This window comes from Schistocerca gregaria, chromosome 2 (assembly GCF_023897955.1).
Source record: "Schistocerca gregaria isolate iqSchGreg1 chromosome 2, iqSchGreg1.2, whole genome shotgun sequence".
NCBI lineage: Eukaryota > Metazoa > Arthropoda > Insecta > Orthoptera > Acrididae > Schistocerca > Schistocerca gregaria.
The window spans coordinates 424,199,345-424,226,446 of record NC_064921.1 but is presented as its reverse complement, the minus strand read 5'-3'; the positions used below and the strand labels follow the sequence as shown (position 1 = coordinate 424,226,446).

General features: G+C 41.3%; 1 protein-coding gene across 2 annotated transcripts in view; it reads right to left on the bottom strand.

Moving 5' to 3' along the window:
- Positions 1 to 10,187: 10,187 nt before the first annotated feature.
- The window catches only part of LOC126323903 (uncharacterized), a 95,126-nt gene continuing 78,211 nt past the window's right edge, over positions 10,188 to 27,102 (bottom strand). For both annotated transcript variants that reach the window (XM_049994823.1, XM_049994830.1), the window contains 2 exons: positions 13,294 to 13,390; positions 10,188 to 13,209 (listed from right to left, as the gene is read on the bottom strand). In XM_049994823.1, coding sequence (XP_049850780.1) covers positions 10,289 to 13,162 — 2,874 coding nt within the window. In that variant the 5' untranslated portion in view covers positions 13,163 to 13,209; positions 13,294 to 13,390 and the 3' untranslated portion in view covers positions 10,188 to 10,288. The remainder of the gene's footprint in view (positions 13,210 to 13,293; positions 13,391 to 27,102) is intronic.

The window sequence follows — 27,102 nt, the reverse complement described above, 5'->3', positions numbered from 1 at the left end:
TATTACGATGAGCTCGAGGAGTAACATTGAAAGACAAAGTGCGCAATGAATTCATAAGAGGTAGTTTCAAAGCAGTCCACATAAATGAAAAAAAAACACTCGGAATCCAGGGTGAGATAGTACAATCACGTAACACGAAGAGCTGATGAACACGTCTTGAAACTTAGGCTATCCATGGCTGCAAAGAGTAGTGAGAGAGGAAAATCTTATACCAGCTGCTAGACGAATATGCAAAGTAATATGAAGAAGCTAAGCCTTGGTGAAGAAGATGCTACCAGCCGGCCAGGTGGCGTCGAATTATTAGGAAAATCGATCCCCAGTAAAGAGAAAAGGACTGGACAAAGGAGAACCAAGCTGTAAATGAAAGAGGGAGGAAAACATTGTAAAATGCACATGAGCTGCACATGCGGAAAGCAGAGGCAGTGAGAGAGGGCCTCAATAAAGCTAAGGAACACAAAGAAATTCCGCACTTACATACCCATCTAACTGAATATAACATAAGAGGGAAGACTTAATAAAAAAGATGACAGATATGATGCCTGAAGATGAAGATGAGTAAAACAGGAGCTTCAGTGTCCGTAACAAAGAAAATGCTGTGGTTTTGTAATTGTTTGCAAATGCTGTCCACATAAGGTATTTGATTCGAAAATTCTTGTTACGAAAATGTATAATGTGCTCATGGGCCAGTTTTCATCAAAATACCACCAGCTTTGAAATAAGTCAGAATTAATTTCTTCTGACAATGCAGTGCTGAAAGAGAAAATCCCAACGGAGCCATAATTTTATAATGTTAATTGAGCACAGTGGACAAAAAAAAAAAAAAATAGTATCCAGTAGGAGACACCACGTCAAAACCGTGTAGCGCAGCCTGTATCCTTGACAATGGCCTCAATTCAGCCAGGAAAAGAGTCATCAAGTTTCCTATGGTATGCCACACTCAGCTGAAGCCATTCATTGGTGATTTGGTCCCGTAGCTAAAGGTGTGTGAGAAAAGCTGTTAGACTGACAACACTTCGAGCGATCTGGCAACGCTGTGTTGTTCAGCTTGAGTAGATCGGTGTGTTCATCCCTTGGAAATGACCAGTCTTAGTTTCAGCTCTGTACACTCATCACGTGGTCTTTGGGAGCGCTATCGATGAAGCTATATTTTTGTTGTGTGTTACGAAAATGGATCAGCGGAATTTAGAGCATCAAGTTCTGTGTTAAACTTCTGGAATCCTCGAGTGTGACCTTTGAAAAGTTGAAACAGACCGATGGGGAACATTCCTTATCTATATCACGTGGTTTCGTTGGTACGAATCATTTTGGAAGGCTGAGTACACTTTGAAGATGAAATTCGCTCAGGAATACCATCAAAAAGTCGAACGTGTGCCTGTTGTTGTGAGATCAGAATGACGTTTAACAGTAAGGGTGATAGGTGATCTGTTAAAACACTTTCTTCGTACGTCTCATAAAGGCCGAAGTTATGCACATCCGAAAAGTTTGTGCGAAGTTGGTGCCAAAAAACCTCACAGATGAGCAGGACAATCGAAGAAACTTGTGCGTTGATCTCTTTGAGAGGACTGCCAATAACCATGAATGGTTCAATCGTGTGATCACAGGTGATGGACCAACCCTGGATTTTTTAGTACGATCCCGAGACAAAGCGACAAGGTGAGCAGTGGCACACTGACACATCTCCTCGACTAAAAAAAGCCCAAATGAGCAAATCAAAAATTAAAACATTGCTGATTTGCTTTCTTGACAGTAGGGCTATATTGTGCATAAAGAATTTGTTCCTCCAGGATAAACTGTCAACCAGGTATTTACAAAAATGCGCTTGAAAGGCTCAGGAAAAGGGTGAATCGAGTGAGACTGGATACTGCAGTCAAGTGGATGATGCATCATGACGACACCCCATATCACACGACCATTTCCATCACGGAATTCGTGACTCCAAAAAGCATGCCTGTTGTTTCACAGTCCCACTATTCACCTGATCTGACTCCTTGGGACTTTTTTCTTTTCACACCACCGGCGGGTGTGACCGAGCAGTTCTAGGTCCTTCAGTCTGGAACCGCGCGACCGCTACGGTCGCAGGTTCGAATCCTGCCTCGGGCATGGATGTGTGTGATGTCCTTAGGTTAGTTAGGTTTAAGTAGTTCTAAGTTCTAGGGGATTGATGACCTCAGATGTTAAGTCACATGGTGCTCAGAGCCATTTGAAACATTTTTTTTTTCTTTTCTCGAAATTGAAGCACGTCTTAAAAAGACTTCATTTTGGGACTCTGGTGGACATTCAAAAGAATGTGACCGACATGTTAAAGCCTGCATCACTTGAAGCCTTTCAACAGTGGTATTAAGACTAGGAACGACTCTGCCTGTGTATAGCTGCCAAAGGGAACTACTCCAAAGGGGACAATATTGTTGACAGAATGAAATTTTCACTCTGCAGCGGAGTATCCGCTGATATGATCTTGCTGGCAGATTAAAACAGTGCCAGACCGAGTCTGGAACTCGGGATCTTTCCCCTTCGTTTGGAAGGTAGAAGACGAGGTACTGGCGGAATTTCAGCTGTGAGGAATGGGGGGGGGGGGGGGGGGGTTGTCGTGCCTGGGTAGCTCAGTCAGTAGAGCACTTGCCCGCAAAAGGCAAAGGTCCCAAATTTGAGTCTCGGACTGGCACAAACTTTTAATCTGCCAGGAAGATTCACAGTATTGTTGTTTGAAAAAAATGAAAACTTTTGTAGGCAAAAAATCAGTCTTATTACTTTTCTCAAACACCTCGTACGCCAAATTGCGGGAATACTGGCTGCTACACTCATCCACCATCCCAAATAGTCTCAGGCGTTTTCTACGGGATCAGAAGATTTAGTGGCTGGTCGAGGTACCATAGGGTGCCAGTGTTCGTTAAGCAAGGAAAGTAAGCATGTAACGCTGTGAACAGAGCTTTTGCCGTCTTGAAATATGTGAGCGTCCACAGCATATTAATTGTGGATATGCAGCGAAGGGGAACATTTTGTCACCAAAAACATTGAAATAAACATTCTGGTTCATGTTCACGGTATCCTGAGTGAGTAGGCCCAAGTCATGATACGAGAAAAACCTTCGAAGCATCACAGAACAACTTCCAGCCTGAATTACAGCCTCCACATAGTGCGGATTAATTGCCTAATTGGGCTCTCTTTGCAGTTGACGCCTTGCCTCATTTGAAAAGGGGCTCCTCGGACAACCCTACGTGCCTCCAAATACCTACTCTCCAATTTTTGTATTACTTGGCTCATTGAAGGCCTATAGCTTTATGTGCCATTGTGAGGCACGCAATCCAAAATGTCCACTGTACGCAGTTCCCTTCTTAGCACTCGGAAACTGGATGGCAAGTAGCACCAATTGATGTCCAGTTTGAAATCGATTGTCACTGACAAAGCGTGATGCTGGTCTCAGGTCTCTGTTGGTTAGGTTCTCCTCATGACCACCACTGGTCTTACGGTGTGTTGCATGGCTGCGAATGGTACACCATTCTTTGTAGGCTCGTTAGACAGTTTGCATCCAGAAACCAAGAACTGGACATTAACTGTGTAGTAACGGGCATGTCCGAACTTAGTAATACCTTTCACTTATTGAGCCGTCTCCATGTCGACATGTCTTTGCACTCACTGCATACAGGCGACTGGTACAAACGCACTGTTTCACTGCTGTGACGTCAGCAGAAGAGTATCACCTGTCCGCCCGGTACGAGCACTCCAAAGGGACCAGTGTTTTAAAGAGTGACTCGTATTTTGTGCTGTTAGTTCCCTTGCACGCTTTGTGGTTCTTTAGTGGATACAGGAGCGAGGAACAGATGCGGTTCATGGAGAGAGAATTCAGATATGAATTTATTCTACATCTTGTGAGGTAACGGGCGAGTTGCGGCGCCCTTGAAATATTCTATGTTCGGAGTTGGGGCGGCCGCGGCTCGGCGGCAATCGCACGATGCCGCAGAACAGCTGGACCACGTGGTGCCGAACGATAGCTGCGGTCCAGGCGTGGCGTGGCTGACAATTCCATGTTGACGTTGTGACAAGTACGGTGCTTTGTGTCGACGAAGGAGATGTCTATGCCGGGAGTGCCAAAGATGCCGGACTTTGTGAAACCATAATAGCAGACATATCACAGTTCATACAGAAATTAATAGTAGCCAGATGAGTCGTGATACCTCGGAAAGAAACATGAACATTACTATTATTTGCACGATGATTCTGATGGTGTAATCAGATTTTCAATATCTTTGTTAGTTTAAAGTTTAGTATCCGACGGTAAATTATACAAGTAACACCCAGAAACGAATTTCCAAAATGTAAACGCTTCATCCGATTTCGTAGATCGACGAGTCTTTAAAAAACTATTAGTGTAAACCTAAATTGGTATAAATTACAGGCATGCAACTTGAATAGTACATGAGTTATTGGAGGTCAAAGTGGCAGATTACTATCGATCTCGTCAGGCCATAAGTACTCCACAGTTACACGAAAAAACGGTAGCAGCAAGCTTATAAATATATTTATTCATCTATGGCTTTGTTTATATCAGATATATGCTATTCATGTGTTTTAGAAAGCACAGCGACATTAGGCCACTGGCCTACCTTTTGTTGCTATTCCTCTGATATATGTTTATTTAATTTGTTTATGTATTTAATAATGTGTGTTAGAGAGTGTTTATGGTCCAGCTGTAGGAATATTTATTTAATTTCAAGTTATTTAAATGTAAATCCAGTATTTCGTATGTGTTTCATTGTGTTTGTGAATGTGTGTTGGCTTGAAGACATGGAGGGAGCGCTCTTTATTACAGTAGGCGACTACCGAATTGAATGGGGGGGGGGGGGGGGGAGTACGGGAGTGAGTGCTGGATGCGGGCAGTAGGGCGCGACGGACGCACAGTGGCGGGAAGGACTTAGAGAGTGGAGCAGTTTGCGCGTGGTCGTGACAGATAGAAATACTTCGGAGTGCCGACTTGTGCTTTTGTGAGATTTCCATGGCTTCTACAGTGAAGATGTAGCGTGCGTTTAGAAGTGAATATCTCGCGAGCTATGCTGTTGTTCATAGCTAATTATGTGCATTAGTAATGTATTGTTTCCCTGTTATTCAACTTATATTTTATTTAATTGCTGGACCATCGACACCAATAAGTGATTTGCAAAAATATAACGCATTCTAAAAAGTACTTCTACTATCGTACTCATCATTTAAAGTCGTTAAGATAGTACCTGCAGATTTTATTTAATTGCAATCTTTCATTTATAAATTTATATGTTTCTTTCATAATTCGTAATTACCGAGTGATAGTAACCTTTGGCCATTCTATTCATGTGTGTGTTCTTATCGTATACTTTAGACTCAGCAGTATTTGGCCTGTAATGCGGAAACTACGTATCCCAGCCCCTAGACAACAAAACCAGCCAAAACTTTTAATATTTCAACTCTGAGTTCGAGGGCACATAGTTGAGGGCCACCACCTTTTCCTCGTTTTTAAATTAGAAAGACAGCAATCGGGGGCTCATTCAGGATTTGTGCCCTGCAAAGTGGTAATTCCTTTGCTCTCTGTTATTCAGCATACTATGCGAAATGTAAAAACCATTGCAAAACCAGTAGAGATTTCTGTAGAGTGAACCTCTCACAAAACACAGTGTGAGATCGTTTTTTTTTTCCACAATTAGGTTTCTGAGAATAGTGAAATTATACAGTAATTTTCACAACTAACACATACTATCGATAGAGGTCCTAATCTATCACGTGAAAGGCAATTTGCGTGGGTGCTCAGAGCCTAAATAAGTTGAGTGCAGGAAACAGTAGCGGTTAGCGCGTTTAATGGACAGCGGTATTGGAAACGGTTGGAACATGCGGTAACCGGCAGCAGTTTACAACTACATCAGGCAACTTCTCCAGTGATGGATGCAGATCATCAGCAATACGACGACAGCTTCTTCCAGTACTTCAGGGCAGTCTTCAATGTCGACTTTCACTACACCCAATGGCTTCACCATGGTAGAGAGAACCATCTCAGATCAGATAAATGCTGCGGAAATAGAGAGAAAGTGTTTGTTTCTGAAGTTCAGGCTCCACTTATAGATCTCGTGAATATAAAACAGTCACCTAATATGTGTTATTCTAAAAACAGAAGTGAGATGGTTAGTGCGAAATCAGAGCGCGAAAGTGCAACTAGTAGGAATTCAGGCAAGGGGAGTGATGTGGGGGAGATACGATGTCTCAGCTAATTCCGATGATCCATGGATTGGGAAGTAATATCACTACAATTCAAACAGTTACGGATTCAATTCGGACTGATATAGGTACAATGCGAACTGAAGTAGGTTCCGCTGTGAAAGAGGAAGTTGATAAAATTATGGGTAACCTTGAAAAAGCAATTGATGATAAATTAAAATGTGTCCGAGTGGATATGGGGAAAATTACTGACGAAGCTGTAATAGTAAAATCTAAAATCGAATCAGTGGAAAAAGATCTTGAGGAAAAAATGGACAAGATTCAGACGGAACTTGGGGACAAGGTAAGCAACTGTATAAAAGCGCAAGATGCTCATAAAGGCGATATAAATTTAGCAGAGTTCTGAAGAGGTAATAGCAAATAGTAGCAGTTGCGAAAAGGAATGTCTTGTAGTGACAGGTATTTGTGAGTCGGTGAAAAGCGTCGATGTAAGTGAAGGCGGCGTAGCTTTGGTCTCGCCAGCTGCAAGTGAGGATGACTGTGTTTTTGGCGGAAAGCGTCAGTGTCTCTAAGGGAGGCTTAGCAATGGTCTCGCCAGCAGTTGAAGTTAAAAATGTATCGGAGGAGGTAGACGATTTCTGTTTAAAGGAACAGAGTAATGGTAATTTATGTAATGGTGTAAAAGCTACTGGTATTCATACTTCGGAGGAAGGAATTTACGCGTTTCTAGTCACAAATGAAGGCGAAACATAACGTATTTATGAATGTGTGGATCTAACTGGTTCAAATGGCTCTGAGCAGTATGCGACTTAACTTCTGAGGTCATCAGTCGCCTAGAACTTAGAACTAATTAAACCTAACTAACCTAACGACATCACACACATCCATGCCCGAGGCAGGATTCGAACCTGCGACCGTAGCGGTCTTCCGGTTGCAGACTGTAGTGCCTAGAACGGCTACTCCGGCCGGCGTGGATCTAAAACGTTTGTCAGAGTATGAATGTAAGAATGTATGTAAAGTAGAATCGGGGGTTAATCTGGATGAAAAGTGTGTAGAAATGGCAGTGTGTGCTGATTTTTGTCCGATCACAGTGGAATGTAGCAAGCCTGGAAGTCCCAAAATTGGACAACAAGATAGCAGCAATTTGTGTAATATAGCGCGGAGGATAAATTTGTGTACAATTCATGTAAAGTTAATTTGGTGATGGAGGAAAGTAAGGTTTCTGATGTGAATTTTTGTAGTGATTTAAATAGTCAATCAGCAAATAAGATTGCTGAGATGAATATTTATGGAGATGATGGCTTAGGCATCGATGTATTATTTCAGGAAAATAAAGTGTTTAACAGTGAATTGATGTGTAATTTTGCTGAAGCTGCAAGTGTCGATATTTTTGAGGGAAAAAACAGTAAAGTTGTGCATGCTATGGGTAGTGAATCGGCGAAATGTGTGGAAGAACTGACAGAAAATTTAGATGTGGATGGGGACAGTTTGTGTAATGAAGTTCATACAAATTGGTATACGAAGGAAGATTGTGATTCTTGTGAGACTGACTGGCGTTGGTACGGTAGATCATACATAAAGGAGAAGTACCTTATAGTTTCTAATGAGGGAGTATCAAAATGTATGACATGAATTTTTACACCGCCAAAGGACTACAGACCTCAGTCTGTGACATAAATTTCAACTGCATACGTCTATCCGTGCCTGAGAAAAAGGGCTCTTAATATACAGACAGATAGACGGACACTATGACAACAAATGACCAAAAAATTTGTTCGTGTCATATAATTAAAAATTACTGATAAACCTTGCTTATTGCCAAATTTAATGATTCCAGATCAACAGGGAGTACACTGTAGATTTTAACGACTGAGTTTGCGAACATAAAATTATTTGACATAAACGGCAGAATCTTTTAATTGCGTTAGCTTTGACGTTTATTATACCGAAAGGTATCGTAGACCTTAATCAGACACATAGCTTTGAGCTTGATACGTCAACCCATTCCTCAGAAAATGGGGTCTTAGCAAACGGACGAACGACAGACGCACAGTCTAATAACAAATGGCTTTTTTTCGTGTGATATAATTTCTAATTAACAATTTTTGGATTTTTCCGTTAGGTTGTTGTGTGAAAGCCGCTTCTTGGCAAATTTCATAATTCTAGATCAGCTGGAAGTCCCTGTGGGTTTCAGTGGGTGTATTTTCGAATATCAAAATATGTGACTTAATTTGCCTTATCATCTGATCGAATTGACTTAGATACTTCACTTTTTTTTTACACCACCAAGAGAACGCGAACCTCAATGTGCGAATTAAAATCTACCCTTTCCTGATAAACAGGGTTTTGAACAGTCGGACAGACAGACAAACACACAGACGGACAAAAAAGTAATTCTACTCTGAAAACCCAAAGAAACTGGTACACCTGTCTCATATCATCTAGGTCCCCCGCGAACACGGAGAAGTGCCGCAACGCGACGTGACATGGACACTCGACTAATGTCTGAAGTGGTGCTGCAGGGAACTGGCACCACGAATCCTGCAGGGCTGTCCATAAATCCGAAAGAGTACGAGGGGCTGGAGGTCTCTTCTGAATAGCACGTTGCGAGGCATCCCAGATATGCTCAATAGTGTTCATGCCTGGGTAGTTTGCTGGCCAGCGGAAGTGATTAAATCAAGAAGAATGTTCCTGGAGCCACTCTGTGCTGTGGCAATTCTGGACGTTTGAGTGCCACAATGTCCTGCTGGAATTACCCAAGTCCATCGGACAGCACAACGAACATGAATGGATGCAGGAGATCAGACAGGATGCCTACGTACGTGTCACTTGTCAGAGTCGTATCCATACGTATCAGAAGTCCCATATCAGTCGAACTGCACGCTCCCCACACCATTACAGAGCCTGCATCTGCTTGAACAGTCCCCTGCTGACATACAGGGTCCATGATTTCGTGAGGTTGTCTCCACACAGGTTTCCGGGCGAGGTGGCGCACTGGACTCGTATTCGGGACGACTACGGTTCAAACACGAGTCCGGCCATATTGATTTAGGTTTTCCGTGATTTCCCTAAATCGCTTCAGGCAAACGGCGGGATGGTTCCTTTGAAAGGACACAGTCGACTTCCTTCCCCATCCTTCCCTAATCCGATGAGACTGACGACATTGCATTTGGTTTCATCCCCGAAATCAACCCATCTCAATCCACACCTGCACACCTCCATCCGCTCGATACAATTTGAAACGAGAGTCGTCCGACGTGGCTACATGTTTCCAGTCATCAACGGTCCAATGTCGGTGTTGACGGGCCCAGGTGAGTGTAAAGCTTTGTGTCGTGCATTCATCAAGGTCACACGAGTGGGCCTTCCGCTCCAAAAGCCCTTATCTATGATGCTTTGTTGAATGGTTCGCGCACTGACATTTGATGCCCAGCATTGGAATCTGCAGCAATTTGTCGAAGATTTTAAGTTCTACTGGACTCCTGATATTCACGGTACACTCGTGAAAAGGTCATGCGTGAAAATCCCCACTTCATCGCGACCTCGAAGATGCTTTGTCCCACCTTCAGACTCACTTAAATCTTGATAACCTGACCCTGTAGCGGCAGTAACGAATCTACTAACTGCGCCAGACATTGTTATCTTATATAGGCGTTGCCGATCAAAAATGGTTCAAATGGCTCTGAGCACTATGGGACTGAACATCTAAGTCATCAGTCCCCTAGAACTTAGAACTACTTAAACCTAACTAACCTAAGGACATCACATACGTCCATGCCCGAGGCAGGATTCGAACCTGCGAGCGTAGCGGTCGCGCGGTTCCAGACTGAAGCGCCTAGAACTGCTCGGTCATAGCGGGCGGCATTGCCGATCGCAGCGCCGTATGCTGCCTGTTTACATATCTCAATATTCGAATACGCATGCCTATACTAGTTTCTTTGGCGCTTCAGTGTATAAAGGTTCCTTTTTTATCGATTGAGGTACTGAACCCTAATAATAAAACGATATTTTCATGTTTGCTATTTGTATTATTTGCAAAGAACAAATAAAAGTACATAAATGTTTTTTTTTTAAGTCATAATTTGGTTATAGCCCATCCTGTTCCACTCGCATCCTATAGAGGGGCTCTCAGCGTGGTCTTGTCTCTGGCGTTCTTTACATCTCGCCTCCAACTATAAACTGGGGTCTTTTTCGTGGACTCCAGTGTTTGCAAGACGGAGCGTGGAGCGCGACCTTCCTCCATGTTCGTCACGTGGTCCGAATACGCGAGCTGCTGTTGTCGCATGCCCGCCAAGGACCTTGTGTCGGCCCGCGTTCTCATGTCGTACCTCCTGCAGCCAGAATTCGTGGAATGTCGGAGGTAGCGATCTTCCATGGACTTCATGCGGGGAATGTCTGACTTGGCCGATATCCAACGCGTGGCACTCCCGCGAACCATTCTCTCCTCAAATTCAGAATCGAACAGAGCCTCCTTGGTCCGTTTCCCTACAACCCTGTGGTTACCGACGATTCCGTGCTTCACAGCGTTGAAGAGCCGGCCCGCATCGCCGATGCGCCTGTTGAATTCCTCGGCTGTCAGGCGAGGACCTATACAGAGTCCGGAATACGAGAGACAAGGCACTTCCAGTATGGCACGGCCGTGGATTTCCATTGTCCCAACGTCTTTACCCGCCAACACGGACATTACCCGTGCATCCTCTGCCAGCAGATGCAGACGTTTTCCGTTCGTCTCTTCACACCAGACGTCCAACTTGTGCTGCAGTTCTGTTCTCGTCGGAGCAAGGAGGACAACTTGATCGCAATATGCTGAAACTGATACCGGCAAATATTTGCAAATGCTCTCTTTTGTTCGAGCCTGATAACTATTGAAGACATCATCCAGTACTAGGATACTTATATAAGAGGACAAACTGTCCTGAGGCCTTAGCGAGAAACCTGTTCCAAAAGCTGTGGACAGCACGTTTCCTGTCCGCACGTAGTTTATTCTTCTTTCGAACAAACTCAGAACAGCGAGTCTGGTGCTCGCAGGCACATGTTTTAGAGCTAGGGTTTCCAGTACGACACTTAATGCAAGTTTTCCTAACGCTCTCTCTAGGTTGATGTGGCAAAGATGAAGTGCAGTTCCTCGCACGTTTGACAACTCAATAAGTTGTCGAATGACGAATGCGTGATCATTCTTGGATCTATTTCGTCTGTAACCACACTGAGCTTCATTTAACTTTTCTTCCGTTCCCTTACGGATGCGTTCCTCCAGTATCCTGGCGTATACCTTGGCAGCCGTATTTAGGAGCGATATTGCTCCGTAGCTCTCACAGAGCGATTTATCTCCATTTCTGTAGAAAGGAAAAACTATAGTTTCTTTCCAGTCCTCTGGGACCTTCTTATCCTTCCATGCCATATTAAAAACCCTGAGAAGTTCCGCATGTCCTTTTTCTCCCATATGCTTAACCATTTCTGGCGTTATTCTGTCATGACCAGCGGATCTACCATTTTTTATCTTCTGTAATGACTTCTTCATTTCATTTCTGCTGATACTTTCTCCCACCTCATTTTCTGGCTTTTGCAAACATGGATCTTCGGACAAAGCAAAACGCTCTTCGAAGTACCCGCGCCATTTTCCCACAATTTCATTCATATCTGTAAGGAGACACCCATCTGTAGACCTCAGATTTTGTGTATTACAATGCGCATCCCGATTCATCTTCTTCAACACGTGGAAAAAGAGTTTCTGGTCTTCAGTGCGCGGACTTCCTAGCTTGTTTCCAAAATCCGTCCAAGAAAATCTTTTCGCTTTTTCTGCAGCCTTTTTGGCCGTTCTTCTCTCATTTTTATAGTCCGACATGTGGACATGGTCACGTTCGCTACGATAGCTACGCCACGCTACCTTCTTCCTCCGCACAGCACCTGCGACATCGTCTGTCCACCATGCCGTCCCTCGTCGGTTACAGCACGGCCTACTGGTACCACACACGTTCTCGGCTGCTTCGAGTAATGCGTTTCTGAGACTCGACCACGTATCTTCTAGACTCGCCGCACTTTGTTGAAGATTCCTGCTCAAGATATCTGACACATGGTTTTGATAACTCGTTTGAATGGCTTGTTGCCTTAACAAGTGATACCTTATCTGAGTGTCGATGTCATTATGTTGTCTGCATCTATTTACGCCAACTTTAGTGGGCTTCTGCTCCATCTCCATTTCCATTGTTACCAGACGGTGATCCTTTATTATCGCATCATCATGCGCTCTTGTGTCTCTGACGAGAGGCAACATGCTTCTTTTGACAATACAGTAGTCGATCATCGACTGTTGTATTTCCCTGCCTGCGATTTTTGGTTCACAATACCTGGTGTATTTTTGCCTGTCTTTGTGTTCGAAAAAAGTGTTAAGTATCACTAAGTCGTTGGCTACACACAACTGAAGTAGAAGCTCTCCGGAGCCTGTCATTTCGTTCTCTCCTTCTTTTCCAATCACATTGTCCCACTTTTCCGCTTCTGTTCCTACTCTTGCATTGAAGTCTCCCACTATTATGATGTTATCTTCCTTTGTTTGATCGATACTATTTTGCAGTTCGTTGAAGAACACCATCTTATCTACCTTCAGGCAGCAATTATCTGGGCCGTAGAAGACAAACAGCGCAATAGAGTGACCTCTTTCTACAATATGGGAGACCAACAGCCTTTCATTTACCCCTTTCCAATCTTTCACATTGTTCTTGTATTCCCCACGTAGTATCAATCCGACTCCAGCCCTGGCCCACCCATCTGTGACTCCCTTAAACAGCAGGTCGCAGTCGCGGCCTATTTCTTTCCGCTGTATACTTTTTTCATCTTTCATCTTGGTCTCTGTGACACCCAGGTAATACAAGCCAATTCTGCACATATTTTCTGTAACAATGTCCTTTCTCCTTTCCATAAAGGCGCCACCAACATTCCAGCAACCGAATATAGCACAGTTCCGTTCTTCCGAATTTGACTTCACTGCTGCCATGTTGACAATATTCCCCGCAGAGGCATCAGTTCATCCACCTAGATCAGCTGTAACAGTAGATGGGTGAAGTGTATAGCTAGGGTACTTTCCTTCTTCTGTTACTTACTTATAATGAAAGGTTTCATACAAACCAATGAGTGTATTCATTGCCATCTACTTTCCTCCATTACTCATCCAGGTAGTCTTAGCGCTGTTTCCCTTACGTCTCTGTACACGACCGGTTAGACTCTGAAACAGAAAAGAATGTTATACACGGTCAGCACTATATAAATTACGTGGTAAAATTTTCATGAGCTCAACTCATTTCTATCTTCACACGAAGATTTGTCCACAAAACTGCTACTGAAAGAAGTATCGTCTTGAATTCTTATACAGATTAAATCGTTAGTGTGTATACAAGATAAGTGCAAACTCTACTTACAGGCTTTCAGAAGTTGTTCAACATTGTTAAATGATTTGACGTAAGAAACGCTTGGTTCTCAGTGCCTCTCCAAATAATCATTCATTCCACCTGTTACCCCAACTTTCCCTGTGAAAGTGCTGCACTGAGTATGTCTGCATAGCTGTACACATCCGTGTAATATAGCATGTGTGCCATGCTTGTAAATAGAACATTTCCATTGAGTCAACATTCTCGCTGTTGGCAACATAACCTTCCTCGCGCCTCTTTGCCTTCATACTTCACTTGGCTACACGCCAATCCATCAAGCGTTTTGACCGCCACTCTGTAGGTACCCCTTTCTTTTCAGTGAATCCACATTATACTTGACTCAAATGACAGACATTGTTTCCACTTGCGAGGCTTTTTTCCTACTGTGGACCTTTCCTTCGTTACACACCCCTTTCTACCGTTAGGGAGTAGCCCTCCTTTATTTGTTAGCATTCTTTGACAGCATTCTTAATTCAGCCACGAGTTTTGGATATGTCAGGTGTGGTGTCAGAGGCCTCCAAATATAGAACAGACATAATTCAGTCACGAAGCCCACTGCAATGTTGAAACGTTGTAAGTAGGCTGTTTAGGTTATTTTATTGGTAACGCCACATAGCGCTCTGTATGAAAAATCACTGGCTGTGCTGTGTGCAGTCAGTGGCTGGTTGGCATTGTTGTAATACTCGCCATTGTAGTGTTGGGCTGCTGGATGTTAACAGCGCGTAGCGTTTCGCAGTTGGAGGTGAGCGGCCAGCAGTGGTGGATGTGGGGAGAGAGATGGCGGAGTTTTGAAATTTGTAAGAGTGGATGTCATGAACTGATATATATATTATGACTATTAAGGTAAATAAATTGTTTGTTCTCTGTCAAAATCTTTGATTTGCTAGCTATGCCAATCAGTAGTTAGTGCCTTCCGTAGTTTGAATCTTTTATTTAGCTGGCAGTAGTGGCCCTCGCTGTATTGCAGTAGTTCGAGTAACCAAGATTTTTGTCAGGTAAGTGATTTGTGAAACATATGGGTTAATTTAGTCAGTGCCATTCTCTTGTAGGGATTACTGAAAGTCAGATTGCGTTACGCTAAAAATTATTGAGTGTCAGTTTAAAGCACAGTTATGTATAATTTTTCTAAGGGGACGTTTCATATGTCGACCCTTAGCCGAGGATACCTCACTGGAATCTTCTGACTTTTTTCTTGTAGTTTGTGTAATTAGTGTAGCTTTTGTTTATTGCTAGCGCGTAATTATAGAGAGAATTTCCTTTGTAGTTGTAGTTTTTCATAGTTATACAGTAAAACAGTTGTGGCATGCATGTACATTTGCCCCAAATTTTTCGCAGCTGCGCTTGCAATTAACGAGATATTATTTTCAATACTATGTTAATGTGTTTTCTCGTTTTTCTCTTCAAATTGTGTTTTTCTGTGTTGTCGTGTGAAATATTGTGACAATTATGGCGTGTGAAAAACGTAATACTAGGCTCCAAAGTAAATTGAGGAATGACAGTGAAGACGAAAACAGTGTGTTAGCGCCACCATGTAATGAATTAACTAATGTTCAAAGTAGTAATTTGGTAATAGTGCATAGGGAAATGGAGCGGGCTGCAAATAATGGTGTAGGCAGTGAAACAATTAGTGAACAGGGAAGCACTATCGATCGATCGGTCGGCAACAGCTCGCGTCAGGAATCAGAAATGACAGGACACAATCTTGCAAATACTGTAGATTCTGGTTTTGCGTCCTCACCGTTTTCTCAAATAAGTCAAGACACATTTCTTGCTTGTCAAAATGTGAATGTTGCCGGTGCAAATGCACTGCCGAAAAGCGTAGAGGAACAGATTCCAGACACTAACACATTATTATTGCAATTAATGCAACAAATGAAACAAAATCAGAGACAAACACAGCAACAGTTAGACACAATGGAACAAAATCTTCAAAAGTTAGACACAATGGAACAAAATCAGAGACAAACACAACAAAAGCTTCAAACGTTAGACACAATGGAACAAAATCAGAGACAAACATAGCAAAAGCTTCAAAAGTTAGACACAATAGAACAAAATCTTCAAAAGTTAGACACGATGGAACAACACCAGAGACAAACACAGCAACAGTTAGACACAATGGAACAAAATCTTCTGAAGTTAGACACCACACTTGAACAAACACGTGAAGATTTAACTACTGAGTTACATAACGTTGAATCGAAATATCAAAAAATCTGTAATGACGTAAAAACACAAATTTGTGAGCATTTTCAACCTATTTCTTCGCGGCATGAAAATGCATTACAGAATCACGAAGCAGCCATAAAAGAACTGCAAACTATTGTTCGTGAAAATCACGATACCTTGCAAGCTAAAATGGACTCAGTTGCATCCACCGATTCGGTTACACAACTTGCAAAAACACAGGAAAACTTAAAGGACACAGTAGATACGATTTCAACACAAATGGGCACTCTGAAATTTGGTTCAGAAAAACACACTGAGGAAATAAGTACACTATCGGAGAAAGTAGCCGAACTTTCGGATCAGTTCACTAACTTATCTGCAAAGGTAGATGATGATCTGAATGACACAGAAGAGTGCGAACAAATTAGGAAATTCAAACAAAATCAGAATCACATTAATACGCAACACCAAAGAGAAATCCGGGAAGTACAAGATCAGCTGACACAGGTAATACAAGAATTACGTATTTCAGAGGACACTTGCGCTCCAACACGGGAAGAGGAACTTAGAAATACGTAAAAGCCACAAAATAATAACACAGGGCATTTCGGAAATCATGAAAGGAATTGGCAAGGTGCACCGAATTTTGAGATGGAACCGCCGACACGACGTAACAATGACCGATATGCTATTCGCCGACACGATGATTTTGACTATAAGCTGTTCATTACTACACGTAAATTCAAAACATTTAAGAATTCTGGCAACGACATTCATCCACAAGCGTGGCTCCATCAATTCTCTCATTGTTTTCCTCCCAACTGGTCATTAGAGCACAGATTAGAATTCATGTGTGGCTACTTGGAGAATGAACCAGCTGTAAGAAAGCGATAGGTCATTCACGATTGTCAAAGTGAAGGAGAATTTTATCATACCTTCCTCTCAGCATATTGGTCTCAAGCTATACAAGACAAAGTGAAACATAGCATCATAACGATGAAACATTTCGAACAACCTGAATTTTACAGTCTTGTCAAATATTTTGAAGACATGTTGCATAAGAATCAGTTTCTTTCAAACCCATACAGCCCTTCGGAACTCATCCGCATTTACTTAATCAAATTGCCTGAACGTTTAAGAAACATTATTTTGGCAGAACGTTGCAAAGATGACATTGAAGCTTTTCAGAGATTCTTACAAGAATTGGAAATTGACACAGACCGTAGCCGGATACGAAAACAGGAAAACAATCACTACAGGTCACATCCGTCACAATTCCGTGACGACAGAAACAATAACTGGACACGACAAGTCTATTCTTACACCGCAAATCGTGACCAAAACAGACACCACCCATATGACGACCACTGGCAGAGTAATAATAGTTACAGAGAAAGATCGCATTTCCGTAGTAATGAATATGACAGAGATAACCATAGAAACAGACAATATGGGAACAAAAACAATTATTATCAAGGGAGACAGAATAACTTCAGACACAACGGTCCAGCGCGCAGTTATGATTCAGGGAGAAATTCTCCACCACAAGACCGACAAACAAGAAACTATGTAACCGACTGACAAAACGACATACCTGAATTCCATCAGAACTGGCGAGCTTCAAACAGGGCAGGGCCTTCTCGTCAAGGTGAATTTGTAGAAGTTAGGTCTCCTAATCCCAATAACGACGCGCGCCAACAAAGAGACAGACAATAACTCGCACCGCAGGCAGCCGCGTGCGCAGGCTGGCTCAGAGAAAAATAACATAAGCTAACCTTTAGCAAAATTCCAGTGTTCCTTACCAACGAAACCACATGATAATTGCTTTTCAGTTGACAGTCTGCGAACTAGGAAGAGTAAAGGTTTACACCACATTTTACATGTAAAACCGTTTATTAAGAGATAATCTGCTTTTTAAGTTTGTCGTTGTCATAAAACATTTCACTTCACATTTCTAGTACAATTTGTCAGACTTAGAATCTGTTAATATGCAACCATGTTTGAAGTTAAATATCCAATCAAGAACCAAGAGAACTTATTTAAACATAAATTACGAATGCATTGTTATAGTGAACAGACGTCACTGTGTTATTGTGTGTATGTACATTCTTGCTTGTTAGTGGCACGATTGCGTAACGACCATAAGGCTCACATACTTAGAACATTTACCAGTACTGCTAATGAGATTTTAATGCAACATTTTGGTTTACTTGGAAATACATTCTGGATTTAAAGTACTTTCTGTGAGATACTAAATGACACAGTGGTTAGTATATGTGACAGCTACACGATTATATCACGGCGCTACTAATGAGTGACAATTTACAATGTTGCTTTTGTGGTGTATCTGTTTTATATCTGCACAGTTTTTCTGAATTATTCTGGAAAGTAAAGCCTGTTTTACTAGTAACTTTTGTGGTATAGCTACAATGAGACAGCCTTTTCTGTAGCACAACAATACGTTACATTATAGTACTTTCTTGATCATGATAAGGTACATAATAACTACGATATCTATACGCATAGCATTTCACTTTTGTTTATCATGAGGTAAGTACATTGACTTCTGCAGAACTTAGCTTTCGGAGGACGATAACTACGACACTTCCACAGAGATTATCTTACAACACGACGCACAGTTGTAGCGCTACAGTACACGTATTTGAGTGATTAATTTTGTACTTAAAACATTTATTTTTAAAGATATTTGAAGTACAATGATACAAAGGTTTTCCGTGGTACTTTTGTTTCCATTGCTGTAATCTGCAACATCTGAGGATATAATTACACTAATCCTCAGGGGGGTACACACTTACTTTGTGTACCATGTGTATGGCAAGCACGAGGAGCCCTAGCTAATATGGTATTTGCTTATACAACTTTACACATCGGTACCATATTTCTCTAACACATTAATTACACAGCTATCTGATCATTTAACTGGGAGAGACAAACATTTATTTTACTACATCAGTGACAGATGTTTACGTAATTACACAGTTGGATAACTTCACACTTATGAAATTGTATTTTGTCTGTACTTTGTGAACTGTTCAAAATTTTTCGGAACCATTGTGGTACTATGAGAGCTTTGAATGACATATTTGGTATGGGATCATGATTTTTAAAGTACGTTTGAGGCAGATGACACTTTTGGCATGAGCAGAGAATTTTTTTTAGGTTTTGAAATTAATGGAGGAAGCTACGACGATTTTGAGATTTGTCTGAGGTTTTATGATGTTATGATGACGATATGTATTACGCTGTTGCGGTATGTTTTTGATCAATAAGCTGATGCTATATGAGGAATTTGATTATGCTACGTATTTATTATGATGAAATATTGAAGAAGTGCTTACGAATATGTATATGTGTAATAAAGCAAGGAATACTGAGTAGTGGTTTGTGAAAAAGGATGTTGGAAACCAAGAATCGTACTTTAAGAATTATGAAATGTATGTACATGCGTGACTGTATCACAATGCCGGCAAAAAATTTTTTGGACGCTGTTACATTTATAGGATTTTGTTTCTACACATTTGTAACGCAAATTCTCGACCTATGAAATTTTTATGTGAGGCTGTCACTGTAGCGGAAACTATATTTCGGTAAGAAAGGTAAGTGACCATGATGTAATGCGTTGTGAGCGGCCAGGTATGCCTGCCGCCTTGAGAAAAAGTCATTAGTGTGTGCCTTTCAGAGGCACAGGTGGAGAAAAAAGGAGGCCATTAACCTCGCTATTGACATTCCTTTGTTGAAAGCATCGCAAATACGACACGCCCAAACTTGAAAACTTATGATTACACTATGGATCTCTTAATTTATGACATTTACTGAAATGAAATTATGAGAAACATTTCACGTCTATTGTCTTGCTAGTTGAAAGATTGTTTACTGCATTATGAAACGCCATATGGCTAGTGAATGACGTTTCGCGCCTTGCTTTGTCTATTTTGTTTAATATCTAGTTTCTAGCTGCACTGCAGCATTGGTTAAAATAAAATTTAATACATGTTATAATATAGTTGTTTTATGCCTACAGATCCAGTCAATAATAAATGTATGATCTACTTCCAAGAAAACGTGGACACATAAGTAGACATTTCCCTTCACAGGAATTGCATAAATAATTTTTTTGCGATTTGGTAACTTATCTGCTAGCCTAAGTTCTCATGATGCATAACCCAAGTGTTAAGATGTGACATAGGTATTAAACATGGCCATTTTTACTGTAATATTTTTTCTGCTTGAGCTTTGTCATGTTTAGGTAAAAGTTATTTCATTTGCTGCTGCTGTTTTCCAGGCAGAGTGTTACTGAATTTCACTTTGTATTACTCTGTTAAGCCAGTTTTCAATGGATTTATTTTTCTTGTTTGCTGCGCATTGTCTTATATTAGTTGTAATATTGCTGCTTGCTTTGACAACTTTAATTTTTTTCACTGCTGTTTGTATTAATTGTTTTGTGCCGCTGCATTGCCTCGTCCCTTAGTTTAGCATCTAAGCTCAGTAGATTTAAGTTAGCTTAAGATGGGGTAGGCTATAAAAGAGAACAAGTTGTGATGAATTGGAAGAAATGCATTGAGAAGCTATAAGAAAATGATTTGGCCAAAAAAGTAGTGTACAGTGGAGAAAAACTATTTTTGAAAGAGGATGTGAACAAAATACAGAAAGCATGCTTGGATAAGATATTTTTAGTGGAAACAAATGTTGAGAAAAGACGAAAGATCTACAGAATGAAGTTTTGGGTTGGACTGCAGTACCAAATGTTACCCTGAAAACAAACCCTGTCCTTTCCTTTTGTGTTATCCCTCTATATGTTTGTGTACCCTTGTGTATTTATTTTCTTCCTGTCTCTGTGTACTGTTTCATAGATTTTTTTCTCTTCTAATACTAAGCTACACTCACTATGATGAGGAATACTGTTATCCTCAAATATTATTTGCATTAATAACATGTTATTTACTTTGTACAGATGTTTAGACATTATTTATTCTGTTTTGTTCTAATGCTCATGTGTGAAGTTGATGTTTCAAAAGTTATTCTGATCTTTTATGTATGTACTTATGTCATAATTCTTGTAACACTGATGTGCATGTTTATTTCTATTCTTTTGTAACGCCTGTTTTACTACAAATATTATCTGTATTGTTATGTTCTTTAATGATGTATTTTTTACCTTTGTTATTGTATTCTTATGTTATTAAATTGTAATTGACACCAGTTCATCAAAATAAGTAACTTGTAAATTACATTTCACTGCACACATTTCTGTTGGTCATAGTATATGGACAATATGTGAGAAGTAGGGACTGATAGTGTTTGCACATGTGTTAATAATTCAGCAAGGGACTGGTTAAAAGCATTGCTCATTCTTAGGACATTTAAAAATAAATTGTGAGTGGACAAGTGGTGGTTTATGGACTTGCTATATTGTCCACAAGGCTCTTTGATGGTGATTGTGCACCTGCACAGTCGCAACATTTGGCTGCTAGCCATCTCTACAAGGACTGCACTTGGTCTGCACCTTTGATGACTCACCAATACCATACTCTCTACCAGGACTACAGTAGGTCTGCTCTTTGATAACCTACCTACTAATACTCTTCAAAACTTCGACTGAGTCTGCTGTGGGTTTGCTCTGTTGTGGCCCATTACCTGACAGCACGTCAAGAGTCAGCACTGTCTTTCCGTTGGAAGGACAAAACTACTTCTTCAAGACTGCATGTAAATTCACTACTTCCGTGTGCATTTTCTTTTACTGCTCAGACTTTGAGAAAAACACTGCAATTTTACTATGATCAAGGATCAGGACTGTCTTTATCGACTGTGAGAAAATTTTAGTTTTTGACCAACATTGTATAGATAAGTGTGTGTATTTCATTTCTTTGTCATTTTCAAATCTGTATTGACCACTGCGCAAAACAATTTGTAAAATTTTTTGTGGGGAGCATGGGGGCTATGTAAGTAGGCTGTTTAGGTTTTTTTTATTGGTAATGCCACATAGCGCTCTGTATGAAAAATCACTGGTTGTGCTGTGTGCAGTCAGTGGCTGGTTGGCATTGTTGTAATACTCGCCATTGTAGTGTTGGGCTGCTGGATGTTAACAGCGCGTAGCGTTGCACAGTTGGAGGTGAGCGGCCAGCAGTAGTAGATGTGGGGAGAGAGATGGCGGAGTTTTGAAATTTGTAAGAGTGGATGTCATGAACTGATATATATATATTATGACTATTAAGGTAAATACATTGTTTGTTCTCTATCAAAATCTTTGATTTGCTAGCTATGCCAATCCGTAGTTATTGCCTTCCGTAGTTTGAATCTTTTATTTAGCTGGCAGTAGTGACGCTCGCTGTATTGCAGTAGTTCGAGTAATGAAGATTTTTGTCAGGTAAGTAATTTGTGAAACATATGGGTTAATTTAGTCAGTGCCATTCTCTTGTATGGATTACTGAAAGTCAGATTGCGTTGCGCTAAAAATTATTGTGTGTCAGTTTAAAGCACAGTTATGTATAATTTTTCTAAGGAGACGTTTCAACGTAACAAGCATCTGGGACAGAATGACCTTCTCCGTGTCAACCAACAAGGGTTCTGAAAATACTGGCCACGTGAAACCCAACTGAGCTTCTATAACATGACATCCTTAAAAGCTGTGCACGAAGGCAATCAGGTGCATGGAGAATTTCTTGACTTACGAAATGCATTTTACTCAGTACTACACCAATGTTTATTAATAAAACTGCGACCATATGGGGTAACAAACAAAATATGTGACTGGATTGTAGATGTAGAAACGACTTCAGGCGAGTTGTAGGGAAGTGTCTTGAGACCGTTGCTGCTCATTATGTACGGTCTTAGACAAAAAAACTGACCGCGGGCCGTCCGCCACAGAGACTTAAGTCCGAGTCGTTCACTTGAGGTGGCCAATAAAACTGACTGCCCCTGACAAGTCCGGCCATCTGCACAATCTGGCAACACTGTATGATGCGGAAGTGTTAGGAGGAAGTGTTGATTACTTCCGAGACGATATAATTGGAGTGAGCCCGTGGTCTTGCGGTAATCGTCGTGCATTCTACACTTAAAGTCGCGTGTTCCCGTCCAACAATTTTTTTTAACCACATTTCGGTAAAAACTTATGAGTCTGATTGAACATCGAAGACAATTCGCTTAACATTCTACCCACCCGCAATAACAAGTACTCCAGAAACAATTCCGCAGGACAGCTCGTGGCTGCGTCCCGATCATAACAGCTTACGCTCGGGCGTTTCCTCGCGCTGCAGCGGCTACCGGCCACCGGCCAGACGCCACCCGTCGCCTGAAATCCGGTGCCGCCCATGTGAAAACGGCGCCACGCTGTCAGTGTATGTATCAAACTCATTTTCGAATTTGAAGTTCTAGTTAGTATCTTGCAGTTAAGCATTGGATTTTGCATACCTGAAAATCATGAACTACGGTTAAGCATTGTAAAATTGTGTCGCAAATGCAACACAATATTTACTTTGGTATAACAGAGGGGTGAATGTAAAAATTTGAACTGTGTTTGGAGCGAGTGCTTTTGGGAAAAATACGCCAGAAAAAGATATTCTTGTTTCAACAAAGATCGTTCGGCGTGAATGATTTTCCACATTAAGGAAGTCTCGACTATGGACATATGTGACAGAATACCATTTCACCATCATGCGACATTTGCATTCAACAGGCAAAGTTCAGAAGTCTGGTGTAGGAGTACTGCATGCTCTAATTCGAAACAACAAAAATCAACGGAGTGGCTATTATTGAACGTCATCAGGTCGCTCATTGAGCATTCCTTTGCAGTACTGCTACTGGTGACATGTTATGATGCCTTTATCGTCAGCTTCCTAAGAAGAAATGAAAGGCTGAGCCCCACCAATAGACGTAGACTACAGCAAAGAGTAATTTGAACATAATATTTTACATTTGATAGCTCCAAAAGAGTGTTTTGGACTACAAATTCTGCCCCAAGGGATGTGTGCAACACAGCTGGAATTTGTTGTCAACATTTGAGACACCTTTCTGTCCCAGTGTAAGAAAACAGAGCAACAAAACTACATCACCTTTGCTACTGCATGATAACTCACTCTGTTTATTTGAGAAACAAAACTATCCAGGAGATTGATAGGAAAGTCGTCTCTCAGACACGTGTATTGTTAGGGAAGTCCTCTCTCAAGCACTTGTCCCTCTCGTCATATATTCGTAAAATAATACCTTTCCCGCTCTTGATCGATCAACCGTCAAGGCAATTCATTTCTAGACGAAAATACTCTTAAAACTACTATGGTTTAACGACCTCGTTAAAACAAGTAGGTTCATACGGGCGTAGAATTTGTAAACAACGGTAGCATTGTCAGATTGTTTTAGATATCGTGAAAGAAAATTCAGCTGCTGATTACTTTCTCTTTGATGATTACTGTTGCGTTTAGGAAAATGCAAATAAAATATTCATTTTACTAATACAAATTAAATTCAGCTTACTACAGAGACACCACGACAGCAGTCTATCTTAATAAAGCATTAAGTACAAAATGGTTCAAAGGGCTCTGTGGGACTTAAATTCTGAGGTCATCAGTCCCCTAGAACCTAGAACTAGTTAAACCTAACTAACCGAAAGATATCACACACATCGACGCCCGAGGCAGGATTCGAACCTGCAACCGTAGTGGTCACACGGTTCCAGACTGTAGCGATGCATTAAGTGTCTGTAAGACGATTGATCCTATTTTAACACGAATTAGTAGGATATTACCGACTTTTGACTTCGAAAAGATCTGTATTTACTTCATTTCATGTAATATTCGCAAGTCTTATGAAAATGTGGCATTTAATAGACAAAATTGTGTATTAACAGTCGGGATACCAGTTACTCTGGAATAAGGATGGGCATCTCAGACATATTCTGAGTCGTGGTCACCTTTGTGCTCATACGGCAACGACTACCAAATCCACCGGTTAGTCCCTCAACCGTTAGGGGTAAAAATCAATGGGACTCGGGGCAAGTAAGGTTAACAATCTGCTTCCCCGATAATTTAAATATGATGCTGGCAACAATCAGAGCAAAATGCCTCGGACCTTTGGAGGTGACAGAGTCTCACCTCTAACTGACAAACCAGGGACTCCTAAGATACGACTTGGCAAACAAATGGTAATGAGATGGGGAGCTATTAATATCAATGGGGGCTACCCTGGGAAGAAGGGAGAACTGGCAGAGGCTGCAAGTAAGATGGGGCTGGACGTTTTAGCTGTTAGGGACATTCGGGAAAGGCGTGAGAAAGAAGAGGAAGTGGGAGAATACAAGGTCTACCCGTCAGGAGTCAAAGCAGGAATAGCACAAGGGGGTGTAGGACTTCACATCAGAAAAGAAATGGAACCCAGCGTAGTTGTCGTAAGGTATGTAAACGAACGACTGATGTGGATAGATTTGACAGTGTCTAGCAAGAAAATTAGGATTGTGTCAGTATATTCGCATTGTGAAGGGACAGATCAAGATAAGATGGATAGTTTTTATGAGGCACTCAGTAATGTAGTTGTTAGAGTAAAGGACAAGGACAGTGTTCTGCTCATGGGTGATTTTAATGCCAGGATTGGAAATCGAACTGAAGGGTATGAAAAGGATATGGTTAAATTTGGAGAGGATATGGAGGCCAACAGGAACGGGAAACAACACTTGGATTTCTGTGCCAGTATGGGCTTAGTAATCACAAACTCCTTTTTTAAACATAAGAACATTCACCGGTATACTTGGGAAGGCAGGGGAACCAGATCTGTCATTGTGTATATAATAACAGATCAGGAATTCAGGAAGGCTGTGAGGGACACACGTGTATTCAGGGGATTCTTTGATGACACTGATAATTATTTAATCTGCAGTGAAATTGGGATTGTGAGGCCGAAAGTGCAGGAGGTCAGGTCCATATGTAGGAGGATAAGAGTGGAGAAACTTTAGGATAAGGAAATCAGCCACAAGTACATAAAAGCGATCTCAGAAAGGTACCAATTAGTTGAATGTAGTCAATTACAGCCATTGGAAAAGGAATGGACAAGGTACAGGGACACAGTACTAGAAGTGGTTAAAGAATGTCTTGGAACAGTAGCGTGTAAAAGTAGGACGAAGCAAACAGCTTGGTGGAATGACACAGTCAAGGCAGCCTGTAAAAAGAAAAAGAAGGCGTATCAAAAATGGCTACATACTAGAACTCAGGTAGACAGAGAAAGTTATGTTGAAGAAAGAAACAAAGCCAAACAGATAATTGCAGCATCCAGGAAGAAATCTTGGGAAGACTTTGGAAACAGGAGACAGTCTGTCAAGCTGCTGGAAAACCATTCTGGAGTGTAATTAGCAGTCTTCGAAAAGGAGGTAAGAAGGAAATGACAAGTCTTTTGGACAAGTCAGGAAAAAACCGCTGGTGAATCCTGTGGATGCCTTGGGCAGATGGAGGGAATATTTTGAAGAGTTGCTCAATGTAGGTGAAAATACGACCAGCAATGTATCAGATTTCGAAGTAGAATGGGTTAGGAATGATGATGGAAATAGGATCACATTTGAGGAAGTGGAGAAAATGGTCAATAGATTGCACTGCAATAAAGCAGCTGGGGTGAATGAAATTAAGTCGGAACTCATCAAATACAGTGGAACGTCAGGTCTTAAATGGCTACACAGGATAATTGAAATGGCCTGGGAGTCGGGACAGGTTCCATCAGATTGGAAAAAAGCAGTAATCACAGCCATCTTTAAACACGGAAACAGAAAAGACTGTAACAACTACAGAGGTATCTCTTTAATCAGTGTTGTGGGTAAAATCTTCTCAGGTATTGTGGAAAGGAAAGTGCGAGTATTAGTTGAGGACCAATTGGATGAAAATCAGTGTGGGTTTAGGCCTCTTAGAGGTTGTCAGGACCAGATCTTTAGCTTACGGCAAATAATGGAGAAGTGCTATGAGTGGAACAGGGAATTGTATCTATGCTTTATAGATCTAGGAAAGGCATATGACCGGCAGATTCGATTGAAAGTTTGAAAAGTAATATTTCAGAGCTAGATCAGAAATGTAAGGACTATGATATGAATATTAGCATCTCCAAAACGAAAGTAATGTCAGTGGGAAAGAAATATAAACGGATTGAGTGCCAAATAGGAGGAACAAAGTTAGAACAGGTGGACGGTTTCAAGTACTTAGGGTGCATATTCTCACAGGATGGCAACATACTGAAAGAACTGGAAGCGAGGTGTAGCAAAGGTAATGCAGTGAGCGCTCAGCTACGATCTACTCTCTTCTGCAAGAAGGAAGTCAGTACCAAACTAAGTTATCTGTGCACCGTTCAATCTTTCGACCAA